The following is a 17,454-nucleotide window of genomic DNA, read 5'->3' on the forward strand; positions in this document are numbered from 1 at the left end:
ATTTTAACTCTTGCAGTGTCTGAGGACAACACGAATGGGTGAAATACTGATATTTTATAAATCATGCATGTATCGTGTCTCCTGACTGCGATCTGACATACAATTCATCCATAAATGTTGTCTTTCAGGTTGGATTGCTGGACTGTGTTCCGATGACCTCAACCAACCTCACACCAGAGCAAGAGAAGGACATTGAGGTTGCTCGCTGTGGAGCATTAGCGCTATGGAGTTGTTCCAAGAGTAGGAGGAATAAGGATGCGATCCGTAGAGCTGGTGGCATCCCGTTACTGGCAAGATTGCTGAAATCTCCACATTCAAACATGCTCATCCCTGTGGTGGGCACCCTGCAGGAGTGTGCATCAGAGGTAACGTAGATGTGGTGCATCTTTCTGCAGCACCCTTGTACTAAAGACCGACGTTAGAATGTAGCTTTTCTCCGTTGAGTTATCATAACTGGTTGTAGTCAAACTCACCCCAGCTATATACACCCAATATTATATCCAATATATATATATGTATTTCTACATCATGTAGTCAGGTTGTTACATGGCAGAAATACTGTGGAACATCTGCTGCAGAAAGCTCACTGTGAATTTACAATGTGCGAAGGCACCCTTAAGACTATCGATGCACTACCAATGAACAGTGCGCATTCGGTAGTCAGAGAAGTGTTGTGGCCATCTTGGATTGTCCGGAAAGGAGGGTTCCTTTAAAAGGTGTGTGCCTCTTAATGAATTTGGTGCATCTTTCTCCAGCTCACGTCTACTAGCGTAAGAATGTAACTTTCCTTCGTTGAGCTGTTATAATGGGTTGTGTTCAAATTCACCCCTGCTATATATATATATATATATATATATACTGTATATATATATATATATATATATATATATATATAAAAGACCTACCCTGAAAATGAGCCCTAGCCTAATTTTCAAGGAGGCTTTAAATATAAGCCCTACCTTGAAAAGAAGCCCTAGTTACACTATATTAAGAAAAAAAAGAATACATTACCTAGCGGGCTTGGTTCAGGTCCCTACCGCTGCTTTCATGAGGTTCCTGCAGTCCTCAGTTACTCATACAACATCAACCACGTGATGGTTGTTTATTGGTTCTTCCACCATCGCTCAGCCAATCGATGCAACACTGGATAAACCAATCACGGCAATTGCATTGGTACATTCAGCGCTGCATTGATTGGCTGAGCAGCAGTCAAAAAACAATTACCAATACAATGCTTCCTGGAGGTGGGATTTATGAATCCCGTAACCAAGAATTGATCTTGTATGAGGTGGAGAGCAGCAGGAGGGATCTCGGCCAAGCCTGCTAGGTAAGTATAATAAGACCTCCCCTTAAAATAAGACCTAATGCCTCTTTTGGTTAAAAAATGAATAGAAGACAGGGTCTTATTTTTGAGGAAACGCAGTGTGTGTATATAAATATCCTCAGGATACAGGTGTTCACGTGTTGTTTGCACAGAAAATTTTATGAATTCAAGGTTACTTTAGAGTGGCTGAGGAATAAAATATGTATACACATAGAGGAGCATTAGATTCTCCTCTAGCTGCATGTACAGATGTCCCTCTGCAGAATGTGCCTCCCCTCCCACTATCCTCATTTAGGACCTAAAATGCTCATGTAAATTTTATGCTTGTACGACACCGAGAAGTTCCATTACATAGGTGTGCACTTAGTTTTGCACTTAGTACTGAATAATCGAGTTGTGACCCCTTTGCTTTTCCTATTTAGGATCTAAAGAATGGTCATGCCAAATTTCATGTTTGTACGACACCAGGAAGTTAGAGAATTAGATTTGATACATTACACAGGGATGCCAATACTTTTGCACTTAGCTTTGTATTTTCGATTTGTGGCCTCTTTACGTTTCCCATTTAGGACCTAAAGAATGCTCCTGCCAAATTTCATGTTTTTGCGACACTGGGAAGTTAGAGAATTAGTGGCGAGTCAGTCAGTCAGTGAGGGCTTTCACCTTTATATATATATATATATTTTTTTTTTTATACATCATGTAGTCACATTGTTACCATGGCCACGTACAGTATTTTGCGAACTAGAAAGTAACTTTAAAATGTCTTTTTGCAAATGCAAGCAAGTTAAATTTGATTAGCGAAGTCAGATGGGAGCGCAGATATTAAACCATTCCTGCAGTTTATACTCATAATATTATTACAGTATAATATCTAGTGAAAATCTGACCCCTCGGTCGTTCCACCTTGGCACGAGTCTGCTAATATAATTGCGGTTTTATACATTTTACCTTGTTGAATTTCATTCCCCCCATAAGAGCATAGAATAAAAATAGAACCTTTTATATGAAGGAGCCATCATCTTAGTTTTCACGTAAACACAATAAGTTCTTCGGAAGATTAATGTCCCTGGAAACACGAGGCTCAAACATCTGCGCACCAACTAATTGAAACGTCTTCTGTTAAATCCTCCATTAGCGTTTATTACGGAATAGCTGGTAATAATGTTACCGTCTGAGTGTTCTACCGTCTCGTTATTAACAATTTGTTTGGTACTTTAATTAAAGCCGCATGACGAGGTAAACCGCAGATAAATCAATACAAACAGCAGATTTGGCAGATGATACAATGTTACAAGCTGCTGGAGCAATTCGCCTTTAAAGCTTCTGATTATTAAACTTTACTGAATGTGTTAAAACAATATGTTTTGTCATATTATATTTAGATGTTATATAAATTATCTCTAATAGCTAAAAGATTTATGGACGTTATTACACAGCATCTATCAGATATTACACAGGTGTGCACATACACGGCTCGTTATTGGTGTCACCAGCTGAATGCAGGAATCTGGCACTTAATGTGGGAATGCCCGCACATTTTAAACCTTTGGGCAGATATATACACCTTTTTGTCCTCACTCCTACCTCTTCCCCTTACTTTGGACCCGAAGATAGCGCTGTTTGGTTTAATGGAACAGGGAATATGGCTGTTTCATACCCAAATTTTTCTCAGGGCTCAGTCAAACGGGCGTTTTAACAGGCGTTTTTCCGCGCGTGAAAAAATCGCACTAGATAGAACCAATGCTTTTCAATGGCAGCGGTCACATGTGCGAATTTTACATGTGGAAAAACATCTGCGGTGAAAATTATGGGACACCGGTTTGCAAAATGCAGGTAACTGCGGCAGCCGGTGTTTTTTGTATGTGAAACCCCTGGATGCTATCTGATCCAGGGCCGGTGGCAGCAGCGCTGGCCCCAATGAGAACATATAGTGAAGATCGCAATCCTCTGCCACAGCTGTGGCAGAGAAGCGTGATGTTCTCCTATTGAATTCAATGGAGCCGGGAATACAGCCTGTTCCATTGAAAGCAATAGGCTGCCGGCAAGCCCTGCAGTGATTTTCGGAGAAGGGCTTAAGATACAAGCACTTCCTTAAAAATCAATCCAAAATGTGTAAAAAAAAAAAATCTATACTCGCCTCTATGCAGATGCCGGGGCTCAGAGGTGTCCAGCCTGCTCTTCTCCTGCACTGCTATGAAGAGCTTTCAGCAGGCGGGGATTTAAAATCCCCACCTGCTGAAAGGGCTGGCTCTGATTGGCTGAGCACTGTGACCAATCAGAGGCAGCTCTCAGCTTCTGCATGAGAGCTGCCTGTGATTGGACCCTGCACTCAGCCAATCAGAGGCAGCACTCACCTATTCATGAATTCATGCCGCCCGCTTCGATCACGCGAATCAGGTATGCATACAAAAATTCATGTGTCAAAACGCCCGTGTGACTGAGCCCTCAGAGAGGTGTTGTATCTGGCCAGGAAGCTAATAGCTATGAAGTGGATGGCGGTGGAGTCACCCTCTGTCAGGACTTGGAGGAAGCTGGTGGACGTAGTAATTCCATATGAAAAGATAATATTGAAACACAGGGGATGTTCTGACAAATTTTGGACTATATGGGAACCATGGCTTAACTCGCACCACACCTTGTTGATGGATTTGCTGCAGTGGCCCCTATGGGTACTATGTATGTGGGTGATTAGGCACACATGGAGGACGATAAGTTTATTACAAAATCAGAGTAATTTCTGTTTATAAGAAGCAGGAAAAAAGGGGGGGGGGGAAGTGTGATGAAATTCTGTACTCTTCATAATATTGCCGTATTTTGTATTGCTTTTTTTGTGTACAAAGACAGAATGAACGCTGGAAAATCTATGTACAATTATGTATCTTGTACCGGCGTTGCAACATCTTTGAATAAAACAAAGTAAAAAAAAAAAATTAAAGACGTTTCTAGGAAAAAAGGCCATCGATGACGTATCTTCATGATATGTCATCAATAGTTGATCAGCTGGGGTCCGCCATTCTGGACCCTGGCCGATCAGCTAATCGGGCGCCTGCTGTTAGCTGCTGCTCCAACTCCTGTGTAGTGGCCGGCACTTGTAATAGCAGGCGCAGCTTCCATTGATTTCAAGGACAGCTGCATCACATCTGCAGTTACAAGCAGTGGCTACTACCCAGGGGTTGGAGCAACAGCTTTCACTCTGACCCTAGTGTATCACGGGACTGACTACAGGCGCCCGATCAGCTGATCTACAGAGTCCTGAGTGGTGGATCCCAGACCATCAACTATTGATGACCAATCGTGAGGATACTTCATGAATAGTGTTTTTGCTTGGAAAACCCCCTTAGGGTGCGTCCGCAGAAGAACTGCAGCATGTTCACAACATGTGAACTCACCCTTAAAGGTTTGTACGGGCTATTTTATTGAAGACGCTGACAGCAGGTGCCCAACAAGCTGATCAGTGGGGGTCTTGAGTGGTGGACCACAGCCAATCAACTACTGTTGACCTATCCTGAGGATTGGGCATCAATAGTATTTGCCCATAAAACCCCTTTAAGAGAACACTTAAATCAAACATCAGATCTTGGCGGTCTCCATCATCTCCAGACTCTCACATGTCAGTCACATGATCAGTATGGACCTACTCTCATCTGTGAAGAGAATGGGGCACCAATAGTGAACCTGCCAATTCTAGTGTCCTCCAGCGAATGCCAATCAAGCTGCCCGATGCTGGTTTGTGAGCTCAGGTACCACTACAGGACATTGGGCCCTTGGGCCACCCTCATAGGGCCTGTGTATGATAGTTTGGTCAGTAGTAGCTGAAGGGCATTTTGTAGGGCTCTGGCAGTGCTCCATCTATTTCTCTGGTCCTGGTGCGGTGCCCCATAAGAGACGCCACTGGTTGTAGTACCCACTATGACAATACATTTTGGTATTGGGACTCATGTGCTACAATTTCACTCACTGTGGGTATGGCCGAAGGCCTCGTCCTTGTCACGGTGTAACACGAGGAGCAATGCTTGTGAAAGTATATATGTATATCACGTCGTGATGCCACCGTTCCCATACTGTTATTCTATATGGTTGGGCAATAAACACAGAGACTTGTGTATCGTACCTCGGGACCTCAGGAACAGTTGAGACCCGGTAAACTTTACTTGCATAAACTTGAATAAACAGGCAATTACAGGTACATTCATGGCAGCAGCTACAGGCAGAAGCTCCGAGGTTTGGAGGCAAAATACACAAGAACAATACGGCTCTATAGTCCACGTTATCCATATGTCACTGATACTGGACATTATATAAACTCTGGAGGAGGCAAAAGTAGAGACCTCTTCACATACACTCTAGGAAGTTACTGAAGAAAAGGCTTAGCCTAGATGCACCCCGCACATCATCCGTGTGGGGGTCTCACAATCATGTACCTCTGTGTGGGGATCCTAATGGCGGACGGCCACACAGGAAAAATAAAGCTTGTAGTGTGAACGGGTACCTGGTTTAGTGAAACTGGGATGTTGGGGGTTGTGCTCTCTCTCACTTTAGACTGGACTCACTCCGATTACATCCATACTCCAAACGCTGCGGGATGTTGTTCCTCTTCTTCCTTCTTCACCAATGTGGAAGCTAAAGGTGCTTCCATGCGGCTCTGTGTTTGCTCCGAGCAGCAGGTAAGATGGAACCCTGCTCTAACACAGATAGAAGAAGACCCTTCCCGCTCTCAGTCACTCACATTTATCACCTCACTTGTACCACATGACACTGTAGGATTAGATACATTCAGCAGCAGAGCTGACATGCAATGATTTTAGGGGAGTTAACCCTTCAGACTCTGCAGCTGTGCAACACACATACAGAAAATGGCATGACAGCTTTGCACAGTGCGTCCACATGAGACAGAACATGTATGACAATTATGGAGGGGACCAGGGTGACGTTCTGGGACTTTACATTAGTCCTGGAGGGTATTTTGTAGGGCTCTGGCAGTGACAAGGACACCAAACAAATTGCGCAACTAGAAGAATCAGTCAGAAAGAAAGAGAAAGGGTCCCTTTCTGGGGAGGGGGTTGTCTTGCTCTCACCTCTCCAGCACCCCGGCTGTCACTTTGCACCAAAGCAGGTGAAACAGATTTACAATCACTTCTGCCCAGACAGATTTATGTCCCTTATGTGGAAGAGACTTGGGGTCACACTGGGGGGTTAAGTGTTCCTGACATTTTTGGGGGAGCCTATTTTATAACAATGTCTTGGACAAATGTAATCCTGCTGCTCATTGTAATAATAATTACTTTAGGGTCCAGTGTCTACGCCTGGATTAGAATTGCGGAATTCGAGCGGACGATTCGCATTTCAAGCCGCCCGTAGGGAAGCATGGGGCATCCGCACTTCAATTGACATCATTTACGAATGCCACGTGCGGAAAAGTAATCGCAACATGCTCCATTTTACCGCAGATTCCGCGCGGATGGGCTCCACAGATCTCTACGGAAGCGAGCAATCCGCAATGTTTCTGCAATTCATGCAGATGCATTGCAGATTTGTAGGCAGATACCTCTCTGTTTGCTTGGAGACCAAGCAGGGAGGTGGGGAGGAAGGGGAAGGCAGGCACTTTGGGCTTGCTATTTTTTTTCCACACTGACAATCCGCAGCACATCCACGTACATTTACACACTGACACGCAGGTCTTCTACTGAGGAAATCCGCGTGCAGAATCCATGCATGCCATGACATGAGGCCTAAGACAAGCAGAAGTGAGATGTGCGCATCAGATAAAACCAAAACCTCAATTATTTATATAATTCCGGGCAGCCATAGAAGTGTGACAGTGTTGTGGAGACATTCCTGTGACCCCCCTTGTGTGTGCCGCTTCACAGCAAAGGCAGAATTAATGCGCTCACCCCTAGGTCTCCAGACATGAATACGGCCGTCGTCAGCACCCTGGATTCGTTGTTGAAGGCAATCCAGTTCCACTCTGCAGCAGTTCAGTTTCGTCATTCATGACACCACTGCAAAAGGCTGGAAATGATTCAGACAGACCAAGGGGTGTAACGATGGTCCCACCTGTCTGGGGATGGCGGACAACGAAATAGTCGGGGCTTCTAGTGCTTGCCGGAAGATAAAATGGTCCTCTCTGCTGGTGGTCTGTAGGGGGTCCTTAGCCTGGTCACCTTGTCTGCCCTCACACATCCACTGGTCCCCAACACTTCCTAACAGTCTAGTCAGACGCTCCTCTCTACTGGTAGTCTCTAGGGGGGTCCTGAGCCCAGTCACCTTGTGTGCCCTCATACATCCACTGGTCCCAACACCTCGTAACAGTCTGGTCAGATGCTCCTCTCTACTGGTGGTCTGTAGGGGGTGTTCTTAGCCCGGTCACCTTGTGTGCCCCCATTCACTGGTCCCAACACCTCCTAACAGTCTGGTCAGAAGGGCCGGTGGGGGCAATTCATCGATATGACCATCCAGCTTCTCCCATCCCAATAATGCGTCCCCCTCTGGTAACGGGGAGAAATCTCTTCTCTACGTCATAGAGGCATCTAGTGGTCAACAAGCTCTACACAAGCAGAAGAAGAGGTCACTACACACAAGGAGCCACTGAGAGCCTCCTATAGGCCAAGAGGGGAACCACTTTTAGGGTCTGTTTTCGACAATGAGTGTATATATGAGTGTGTGTATATATCTGCGGCATGTGTATATATTTAAAAGGTTTGGCAGATAATGATGCAGTTTTGCATACAAGCGGTGGGGTAAGAGTGAAACCTGTCAACTTGTAAACTTCAATCAACGCCACCCAACCGACGTCCATAGTGCAAAAGGAGCGTTTTTGCGTATATGCCCGCGTGAAGCCGTCCTAAAGAGCGATTTCTGTTTTTTCTGCATCACAGATTTAGGCCGCCGCAGGATTTCCCGCGGGATTTCCGCCGCTGAAAGTCTGCATAGGAGTGCATTACAATACGCACTCCTATGCAGACGGCCGCGGTTTGGCCGCGCGAAATGTCGCGCGGCAAACAAACCGCGGCATGTTCTAATTTTGTGCGGGGCACGCACTCACCTGGCCGCCGGCTCCGGTCTGCGCATGCGCCGGCTGCGCGGCAGCCGGCACATCAAAGAGCCGGGGCCGCCAGGTGCGGGTGAGTACGCGCTCGTCCCTGCAGGCTCTGGGGTCGGATCGCGCGGCGAGATTTCTCGCTGCCGGATCCGACCCGCTCGTCTGCAGGCGGCCTTAAAGTTCGCATGTGGAAAAGTCTGTGTTGCATAGACTGCGGAGCGGGGAGCCATTAAAAGCAAAGGGGAACTATTGGACTACCTGTGCCGATTCCAAGCAGACGTTTCATCAAATCCGCAGTGAAATTGACCACGTTAACAGCAGCTCCCGTGCAGCAGGGATGAGGGGTGACATGGACCAAAATAAACGTAAAAGAAATTCTAAAAGTAAACTACCCCAAGTCAGGTGCGGTAACTAACCTACCTTCCTCTCCCTACCGCCTCGCCGCCTCCCTTAGGCCATCTTCTTACGGTCCTTTTTTACGCATCTTCAAACGCCGTGATTTTTGGCGGTGTTTTTGGGGACGTTCCTTCTTTCTAATGTTTTGTGCAGATATTTTCTTCTGGCGTTTGAAGTTCTATAGAGAACAATGCCAGATAAATACACCATAGTAGGAGCACGGAGACTGGGAAATATCTGCTATAGACTGCGAAGGTAACATCCGCAGCATTGAGCTAAAAGAAATGCACTGAAAAGCAGCAACTAAAACGACACCAAAAAACACAGCAAAACTGTTATAGCGATGGAATACACTTATTTTAGTTTAACTATTTAAAACCAGATAGTAAAAGATTTTTTGTTTTCCTAATCTGTTTTTATTTTCTCATTGTAGATTTTTCATTATATTATCTGTACATGACTATGGGGGCGGCCATCTTGTTTGAGTTGCAGTTAACAGCTTTAGAGATATGCTTTACAGCAGCCTCGTAGGCCATTCACACAATGAACGAAAAGTATTTTTTTACTTCAATGGGAGTGTGTTGTGGGCATGCTTTATAACCTGTGTAGGAAAGGGGAGGAGGTGAGCTGTGACATCACCTATTGTGAATGGTGGATCCTGTGTTATCTATATATAGGTGTCACCTCACAGTGTAATCCTGCCTGTGATGATAATGAGATGATGGCTGAGAGGTTTTCTCTACAGAATTGGAAGTGTCAGACTATTATTAGGCTTAGTGGTCAGTGTGCAGGGAGGGGGTGGAGGAGAGCTGTGACTATTGTGAATGGTGGATCCTGTGTTATACATATACAGATCAGGAATCCTCAGACTATTATTAGACTTAGTGGTCAGTGTGCAGGGAGGGGAGGAGGTGAACTTTGACATCACCTATTGTGAATGGTCCAGTGTTATTTATATATAGGTGTCTCCTCTCAGTGTAATCCTGTCTGTGATGATGATAAGATGACGGCTGAGAAGTTTTCTCTACAGAACAGGAAGTGTCAGATTATTGTGAGGCTTAGTGGTCAGTGAGCAGGGAGGAGAGGAGGTGAGTTGTGGCATCACCTATTGTGAATGGTGGCTCCTGTGTTATCTATATATAGGTGTCACCTCTCAGTGTAATCCTGCCTGTGCAGGGTGGTGGAGGAGGTGAGCTTTGACATCACCTATTGTGAATGGTCCAGTGTTATCTATATATAGGTGTCTCCTCTCAGTGTAATCCTGCCTGTGCAGGGAGGTGAAGGAGGTGAGCTTTGACATCATCTATTGTGAATGGTCCAGTGTTCTCTATATATAGGTGTCTCCTCTCAGTATAATCCTGCCTGTGATGATAATGAGATGATGGCTGAGAAGTTATCTTTACAGAACAGGAAGTGCCAGACTATTGTGAGGCTTAGTGGTCAGTGTGAGAACTGCAGGATTTTAAGAATTTTAAAAAATATAGATCATGACATTGAAAATGTAAAAACTAATTACCAAACCATATTTAATAAAATATGTTTAACATAAACGCTTGACTATACAAGAGGTCGTTTTCTGGTGACACATTCCCTTTAAATACAGGTCAAAAAGCACAGATGATTCTAAGCATATTTTATAGCATGATTGCGCTAAGAAGCTGCTCAGTCTTGAGACTCCTTCATGGTAATTTTGCTGGACTTCTGCTGCTTTTACGAACTCCCATATTTTATCTACATGCATTCCTCCTGTGTATAAATCACTCCGGCACGGCTGCGTATTTTTATTACCCATAGACATAACATATATCAGCGCTTCCTCTGGCACCGCGCATCATTCTTCATTGTATCCAAGAACCATAAAACTAGTAATAAGGGAGATGGAGTATATTTAATGCCTCAGCCATGACAGGTCAGTGAATGAAAGGAGGAAGAATTCCCTAATTGCAGCTGCTGTTTCATCATTTATGTCTTTTCTCTTCCAGCCAAGTTACCGACTTGCAATTAAAACAGAAAAGATGATCGAGGATCTTGTAAAAAATCTAAACAGCGAAAATCAAGAATTGCAAATGCATTGTGCTAGAGCGATCTTCAAGGTGCGTCTATAAGATGTTCTATGGCAGGTGTTATGGGAAATCTAAAGGGCTTCTTTAGGGCGCATTAAGAGAGGTTGATACAACTAAGTGGGGGACGCGGTTCTGCGGGGTATTTACACTAAGTAGCCACCTTATTAGACCACTCATCTACAGTAGTAGCGCGTTGGACCTCCTTGGGCCTTCAGAACCACAACGATTTGCCATGGCGTAGATATCGGGGCGTCTGTCAGGGTTTACAGAGTAGAAAGCAAATACCTCCGGACACATTAAAGCGATTGGGATTGGTAATTCAGGCATATCGCCCATTAAATGCAAGTATTTGCTGACATTTCCAATAAGAAAAAAACATTTCATTAACCCCTTGAGTACAGGGCATCCAATTTTTGTTTTTTCATTTTTGTCTTCCCTTCAAGGGGTGATCAAATAACTATGTATAGATCCATGAGGGGACAATACAAGGATCTCTCCCATGATCTGTTTATACCCAGGACTACGATGTTAACAAGAGGACATCCGCTACGTTTAGAGGAAAGCAGGTTTCATCACCAACACAGAAAGGGGTTCTTTACTGTAAGAGCAGTGAGACTGTGGAACTCTCTGCCGGAGGAAGTGGTGATGGCAAAATCCATGGAGGAGTTTAAAAGGGGACTTGATGTCTTTCTGGAGAGGAAGGATATTATAGGTTATAAATCTTAGGTTAATTGTTAATCCGGGTATACAGGCAGGTAGGAACTATTAGGGGTTGATCCAGGGAACAGTCTGATTGCCATTAGGGAGTCGGGAAGGAATTTTTCCCCCAAAAGGGCTAATTGGCTTCTGCTCTTGTTTTTTTTTTGCCTTCCTCTGGATCAACACAGGAGGATAGACAGGCTGGACTAGATGGACATTGTCTTCATTCGGTCTAACGAACTATGTTACTATGTCACCTCCACAACAGCACCATAACTTACTTTATGGTGCTTTTCTGAGGTGATAAGTCCCCTTTAAAAAGGAGCTGGAGGTGCCAAAAAGTCACCGGGGCGGTTCTGTGCCCGCTTCTCTGTGTCTACAATAAGAGATCTGTCCATCTTGCTGGTTTGGAGAAGCTGTCAGGAAGTTGCCCTGATGGCTCTCCTACCGGTTCCAGACTCCTGTTTATTGTTGTTTTCTCTGAAACCTGCCACATTTCCAACTAGATCTGTAATATCAGTACTTGTCGGGATTTCATGCTTCCCTACTTTGGGCATCATAAATCGCCTAACTGGTTCACTTTCAATATCTCTCTGTGCACAATATGTCCACTATAATAAATAACACCCCTCATTAGAAACATGTCTGCCTGCAAAAATAGCCCATCATGAGCGATGAATGAACTGAAACAGAAGAACCCTGTTTAGGGTTGAACTTTGCTTAAGGTTTGGTTTGAACCCATGCCTTGGGCGGTTTGCCTCGGCCAGACCCGCAAAAATTCCTTCTCATCAAATGTGTCATAATGGTTAGCACTGTTGCCTTGCAGCACTGGGGTCCTGGGTTCACGTCTGCCCAAGGACAACATTTACTGTTTGTATGGGTTTCTACCAACATTAATATAAAAGCCATGCAAATGTTGTCCTTGGTCAGATTTGAACCAAAGACTGCAAGGCAACAATGCTAATTACTGAGCCACCATGCTTCTACTTCCTCTGGAGGAGAAGATCTTTTTCTCCTTCTCTTCCCTCTCATTCTTCTACTCCTCCTCTGGAGAAAAAAGAACGATGAGGAAAAAGAAGCATAGTGGCTCAGTGGTTAGCAGTTTTGCGTTGCAGCACTAGGGTCTGAGGTTCAAAGATGACCAAGGACAACATCTGCATGATGTTTTTATGAATGTTTCTAGAAACCCATGCAAACATCCATGCAAATGTTGTCCTTGGGCAGACTTGAGCTTAGGAACCCAGGACTGAAATGCAACAGTGCTAAACACTGAGCCACATTTATTGAGAAGGAGGACTATTTTATACATCAGTTTTGGGGGCATTTGTGAAGTTCTGATTTGAACTACCGTATATACTCGAGTATTAGCCGACCCGAGTATAAGCCGAGTCAATAAGTTTTACCACAAAAAACTGGTAAAACTTATTGACTCGAGTATAAGCCTAGCTGTGATTGGCTGGTGCTCAGTCCAATCACAGCGCTTACCTACACAGCGCTGATGGTGGGGGAATTCAAAGACGAGCAGGGAGATGACAGCAGGGAGAATTCTCAAGCAGCTTGCTGCACCGCTGGGGAGACCATCGTGCCGGGAATACAGACGCCGGCTGGCAGGTGAGTATTTTGGGTTTTTTGTTGTTTTTTTTTTTTTACCTCACTCGAGTATAAGCCAAAAGGGGCTTTTTCAGCCTAAACAAATGTGCTGAAAAACTAGGCTTATACTCGAGTATATATGGTAATTTGAACCAAATTTTTTGCTGAAATGTAGGGGCCGCCAGAACAAAACCTTTCAAAAGTTTGCTCAACACTATTTTTCATATAATAAAAAACATAAAAACAACACAAATAAAATAAAAATAGTGAAGAGCAAGCATACTCGCTAAGGGCAATTACTCGATCGAGCATTGCCCTTAGCGAGTACCTGCCCGCTCGTGAGCAAAGATCCGGCTGCCGGCGGCGGGCAGGGAGCTGCGGGGGAGAGCGGGGAGGAACGGAGGGGAGATCTCTCTCTCCCTCTCTCCCACCGCTCCTCCCTGCTGACTGCCGCAACTCACCTCTCACCCGCGCCGGCACCCGAACCTTTTCTCCCAAGCGGGGAGATACTCTCTAAGGACAATGCTCGATCGAGTAATTGCCCTTAGCGAGTATGCTCGCTCATCTCTAAATAAAAACATAACTAACAAAAACGTCTTATACTTTTGAGCCGCAGTTGTTTGGGTGCATCTTTTTGGAGACTGCTTTCTCCCAGCACATTCTAGAATGCTGTGTGAACTCAGAGTATTGATCAATGTACTCGATAATACAAATCTCGACACTTGCATCTTAAGTTTAGTACATTTTACCGAAATTAAAGAAAAAGTTGTGCCCCTCCCCATCCATTCTGTTTCTACTTTCAGCAGCTCTTTGGGTCTAAACCAAAGCATTGCTTAAGTAAAATGAAACATTTTCTTCTCTCTTCATTTGGCACGGCCTCGCTCATCGTCTCTCTTCAGATCATTCCCGTAATGATGTCCTCGCATTACGTTCTGATTTGATTTTGCAGCCTACATATGTTGTGGTTTAAGTGACGACAAACGTTTCACTCTTTTATTTTTTTATTCGAGACGTTTCTGCCTTTGCCTCTTTTTTTTTTTCGTATTTATTTTATTGCTTTGCTTCTTAGTATTTACCATTTGTACTGCCTGGGTATTGTTTATGACATCAGGTTTTATGATTAAGCCGGCTGCCAGCATTCTTCTCTGTTTAAGTCATCCACTTTGTCTCTATAACTAGACAAAAAATAATTCAAGTGGCAGCAGTGTTTTTTTGTAATTGATGTCATATTAAATGTCCAAGTATTATGAAATGGATAACATGCACAGAGATGTTTTGGCAGAGCTACAGCAGCCACATGCAAGCCGTAATCACCAATTCCCACCTCATAAGGCAATTCATATTACCCCAGCCTGTGAATCTTATTACTTATGGAGTTGATTCTCAAACACAAAAAAAAAAACGGTAATGTTTTCTCCTGGAAAATATATGTTGTGTGCGGGACGGGGGAATGTTTCTGAAATGGCTTTCTGTTTTGTGATGTATAGTGTGCCGAGGATTCAGAGACTCGAGATCTGGTCAGACAATATGGAGGACTGCAACCCTTAGCCATGCTCCTCGGCAAGTCCGACAATAAGGAACTCTTGGCGGCGGTGACGGGAGCCATCTGGAAGTGTTCGATCAGCCGGGATAATGTGACAAAGTAACGAGTAACATTTTCGATTTTGTCCATACCTCTAATGTCATTGATGTGTGTTTCGCATTATCTAAATCCCAGACGTTGATAATGTTCAATCCGAAAGCCGTTGGAGGCTGTTACCGGCCAGCTGGTAGAGTTGAAAGAAGGTCATAGGCAGGGTGAGGGATTTCTTGCAGATGAAGAGGACAAGATCAATGAGTAATGAAAGTAGCAGGAAACTTAAATGAGTTCTTTGGCTTAGTTAACAAGTGCCTAGACTGCAAATATCAGATAGATTGACACAATAAGCACCTCTCAGGAGCAGTTATATACATCAGGCTGTCTCGGAGGAGATCATTTAGAGATCAGTCTCAGTGATAAGCAGCTGCTGGCTAAAGAGTGAGGACAACAAATATCTCCATATATCGTCAAATCTGCACATAACTTATTGGTAGCCTACATATTAGCTGAGAAAAGCCTACAGCTCATCTGCTGCACGACTTAACCGCCATGTCACATAATTGGCCTGGCGCTGATGTATGGCGTGGTAGATCGCGGATAGAAAAAAAAACAGGTAATCCGTACTTAGACAAATCAGTTTACACCCTAAAGATTTATAACATTGTTCCATGCTTGCTTTTATGGTTCTTCTTCATTCTGGGTGTTGGAAGAACATCTATTCATAGGAGCCATCCCCCTAGACCTAATAACAGAGTGTTTTATGGCTACTGCTCATGGAGGTTCCTGAGTCACGAAACATCTCTGAGAGCTGTCAGAATATAAGCCAACAGGGTCACTGGGAAGAAAGCATTTACTTTTTACTGAAGCGAACTGGAGTTAGAGATGATTAGAGGGGTATTTCGTTAAAAAACAAAAGTGTCCTGGCCATGTGATGATCAGACGGGTGCGCGGCTCGTTTCAAGTCTGGTAGCTGTAACGAGACAAGCGTCCGTGGGATCCTGATAGAAACAGGGCGGAGTTTCATCCTTTGGAAGTAAACCGTGAACGTTCACATTGTATGACAGCAAGCAGAGATCTTAAAAACAGTGAGCAAATACAGAACGCATATTAGAAAATGTAAAGGTTTTCCTAATGTTCTACTATAAAATTTTAAAAAAAAGTAATGGTTTTAATAATGAATAGCTTTTTAATTGCTAAAACTGGAATACACCTTTAAAGAGGTGCCAACATGCACACCCCCTTCCAGAATACAGGGCCCAGGGGGAATTGCTGATGACTGCCCCCGGTTCCACAAACGGCACCCCTGGCAAACAGCTGATTTTGCCAGGGGAACTTGTAGTCTACACAAAGAGGCCAAAGGATGAACATCAACTCAACATGTACTGATCAAAGCAATTAGTCCTGGAAATCCACCCAAAGCATGGAGGAAAGAAAGACACCGAGACAATTCTCAGGCAAAGTAGTTCAAAATTTTAGGTGTTTCCAGCTTCAGTAAAAATTCAAAACTTTATTATAACATAGTAAAAAAAAACTGGGGTGCACAAACTACAAACTGGGTAAAACTTCCTCCTACGCGTTTCAAGCTGTGATTAGCTCTTTCTCATAGAATACGATATTAGAAATGAGACAAGTATTTTATACATGTAGAGTAGAGTAAATTGAAAAGACAAGCACAGAAGCAGATTCCACTGCAGGTCTGACAGAGCAGCAACATAAATGCGCAAAAAAACCTAAATAGAAATGAAGAAAAAGTAATGCAAACATATAAGGTCATGTTTGAAATGTAATCCAAGTGGGGTCCACATACACAGCTCCATAAGTTTACTTATGCCAGTCACTGTTGAAGGATGGGCGATTAATCTTTTCAATTACTAAAATATATAAAGTGGATACACTGCCTGAATGCTCCTCATAAAATGGAGGAAGCAGAGATATCGTATGTAGACACAGATGCATTTTGGGTTGTTCCGGCCATGTGCTCAGCTAGTCTTACTTTTAGTTTATGGGCAGTCCAGCCAACATATTGGACATGACAGGAAGAGCAACTAAGAGTAAAAACAATGTATAGAAACAATTGCAATTCGAATGGCTTTGGATTTTATATATTTTAGGTGTAACATCAGAAGAAAAGGTTTTCCGTAATGCTGTATCTGCAGGTACTGCAGCGACTGCCGCAGCACTTAGAAAAACCAACAGAATTTAGCTGTGTGTGAGAGAGATTACTTGTAGTTTTTCCAATTTACTCTACATGTATAAAACCGTTGTCTCATTTATGATGTGGCAATGTATGTGTAAGGCCTTAGTCAGACGGGCGTTTTTTCGCCCGATTTGCGCATGCGTCCGGCGATTTTTATAAAACCATTGCTTTGCAATGGTATCGGACACATGGGCGCTTTTTATGCGCTCGTCCGATAAATTATAGAACAGAAATCACAGATCGCACCTATCTGCGATCTGCGATTCCTGTTCTCTTCTCTATATGCGCTCAATGGGGCCGGCGGCAGCAGCGCCGACCCCAATGAGAACATATAGAAGACAAATCATTCTTCTCTGCCACAGCTGGAACAGCTGTGGCAGAGAAGAACAATGTTTCCCCATTGAATTCAATGGAGCAGCAATACAGCCGCTCCATTGAAAGCAATGGGCTGCCGGCGTGCGCGGGATGAATTGTCGGGAAGGGCTTAAAGGGGTTGTCCCGCGAAAGCAAGTGGGGTTATACACTTCTGTATGGCCATATTAATGCACCTTGTAATATACATCG

The 17,454-nt window shown here is 44.0% G+C and overlaps 1 protein-coding gene across 1 annotated transcript in view; it reads left to right on the forward strand.

Annotated features, from left to right (window-relative positions):
- ODAD2 (outer dynein arm docking complex subunit 2) overlaps nt 1-17,454 on the forward strand; it is a 179,913-nt gene that overhangs the window by 105,769 nt on the left and 56,690 nt on the right. Inside the window, exons 13-15 of the mRNA XM_066585733.1 lie at nt 129-365; nt 10,745-10,855; nt 14,602-14,756. Coding sequence (XP_066441830.1) covers nt 129-365; nt 10,745-10,855; nt 14,602-14,756 — 503 coding nt within the window. The remainder of the gene's footprint in view (nt 1-128; nt 366-10,744; nt 10,856-14,601; nt 14,757-17,454) is intronic.

Source organism: Eleutherodactylus coqui, chromosome 12 (genome assembly GCF_035609145.1).
Source record: "Eleutherodactylus coqui strain aEleCoq1 chromosome 12, aEleCoq1.hap1, whole genome shotgun sequence".
NCBI classification, from domain to species: Eukaryota; Metazoa; Chordata; class Amphibia; order Anura; family Eleutherodactylidae; genus Eleutherodactylus; species Eleutherodactylus coqui.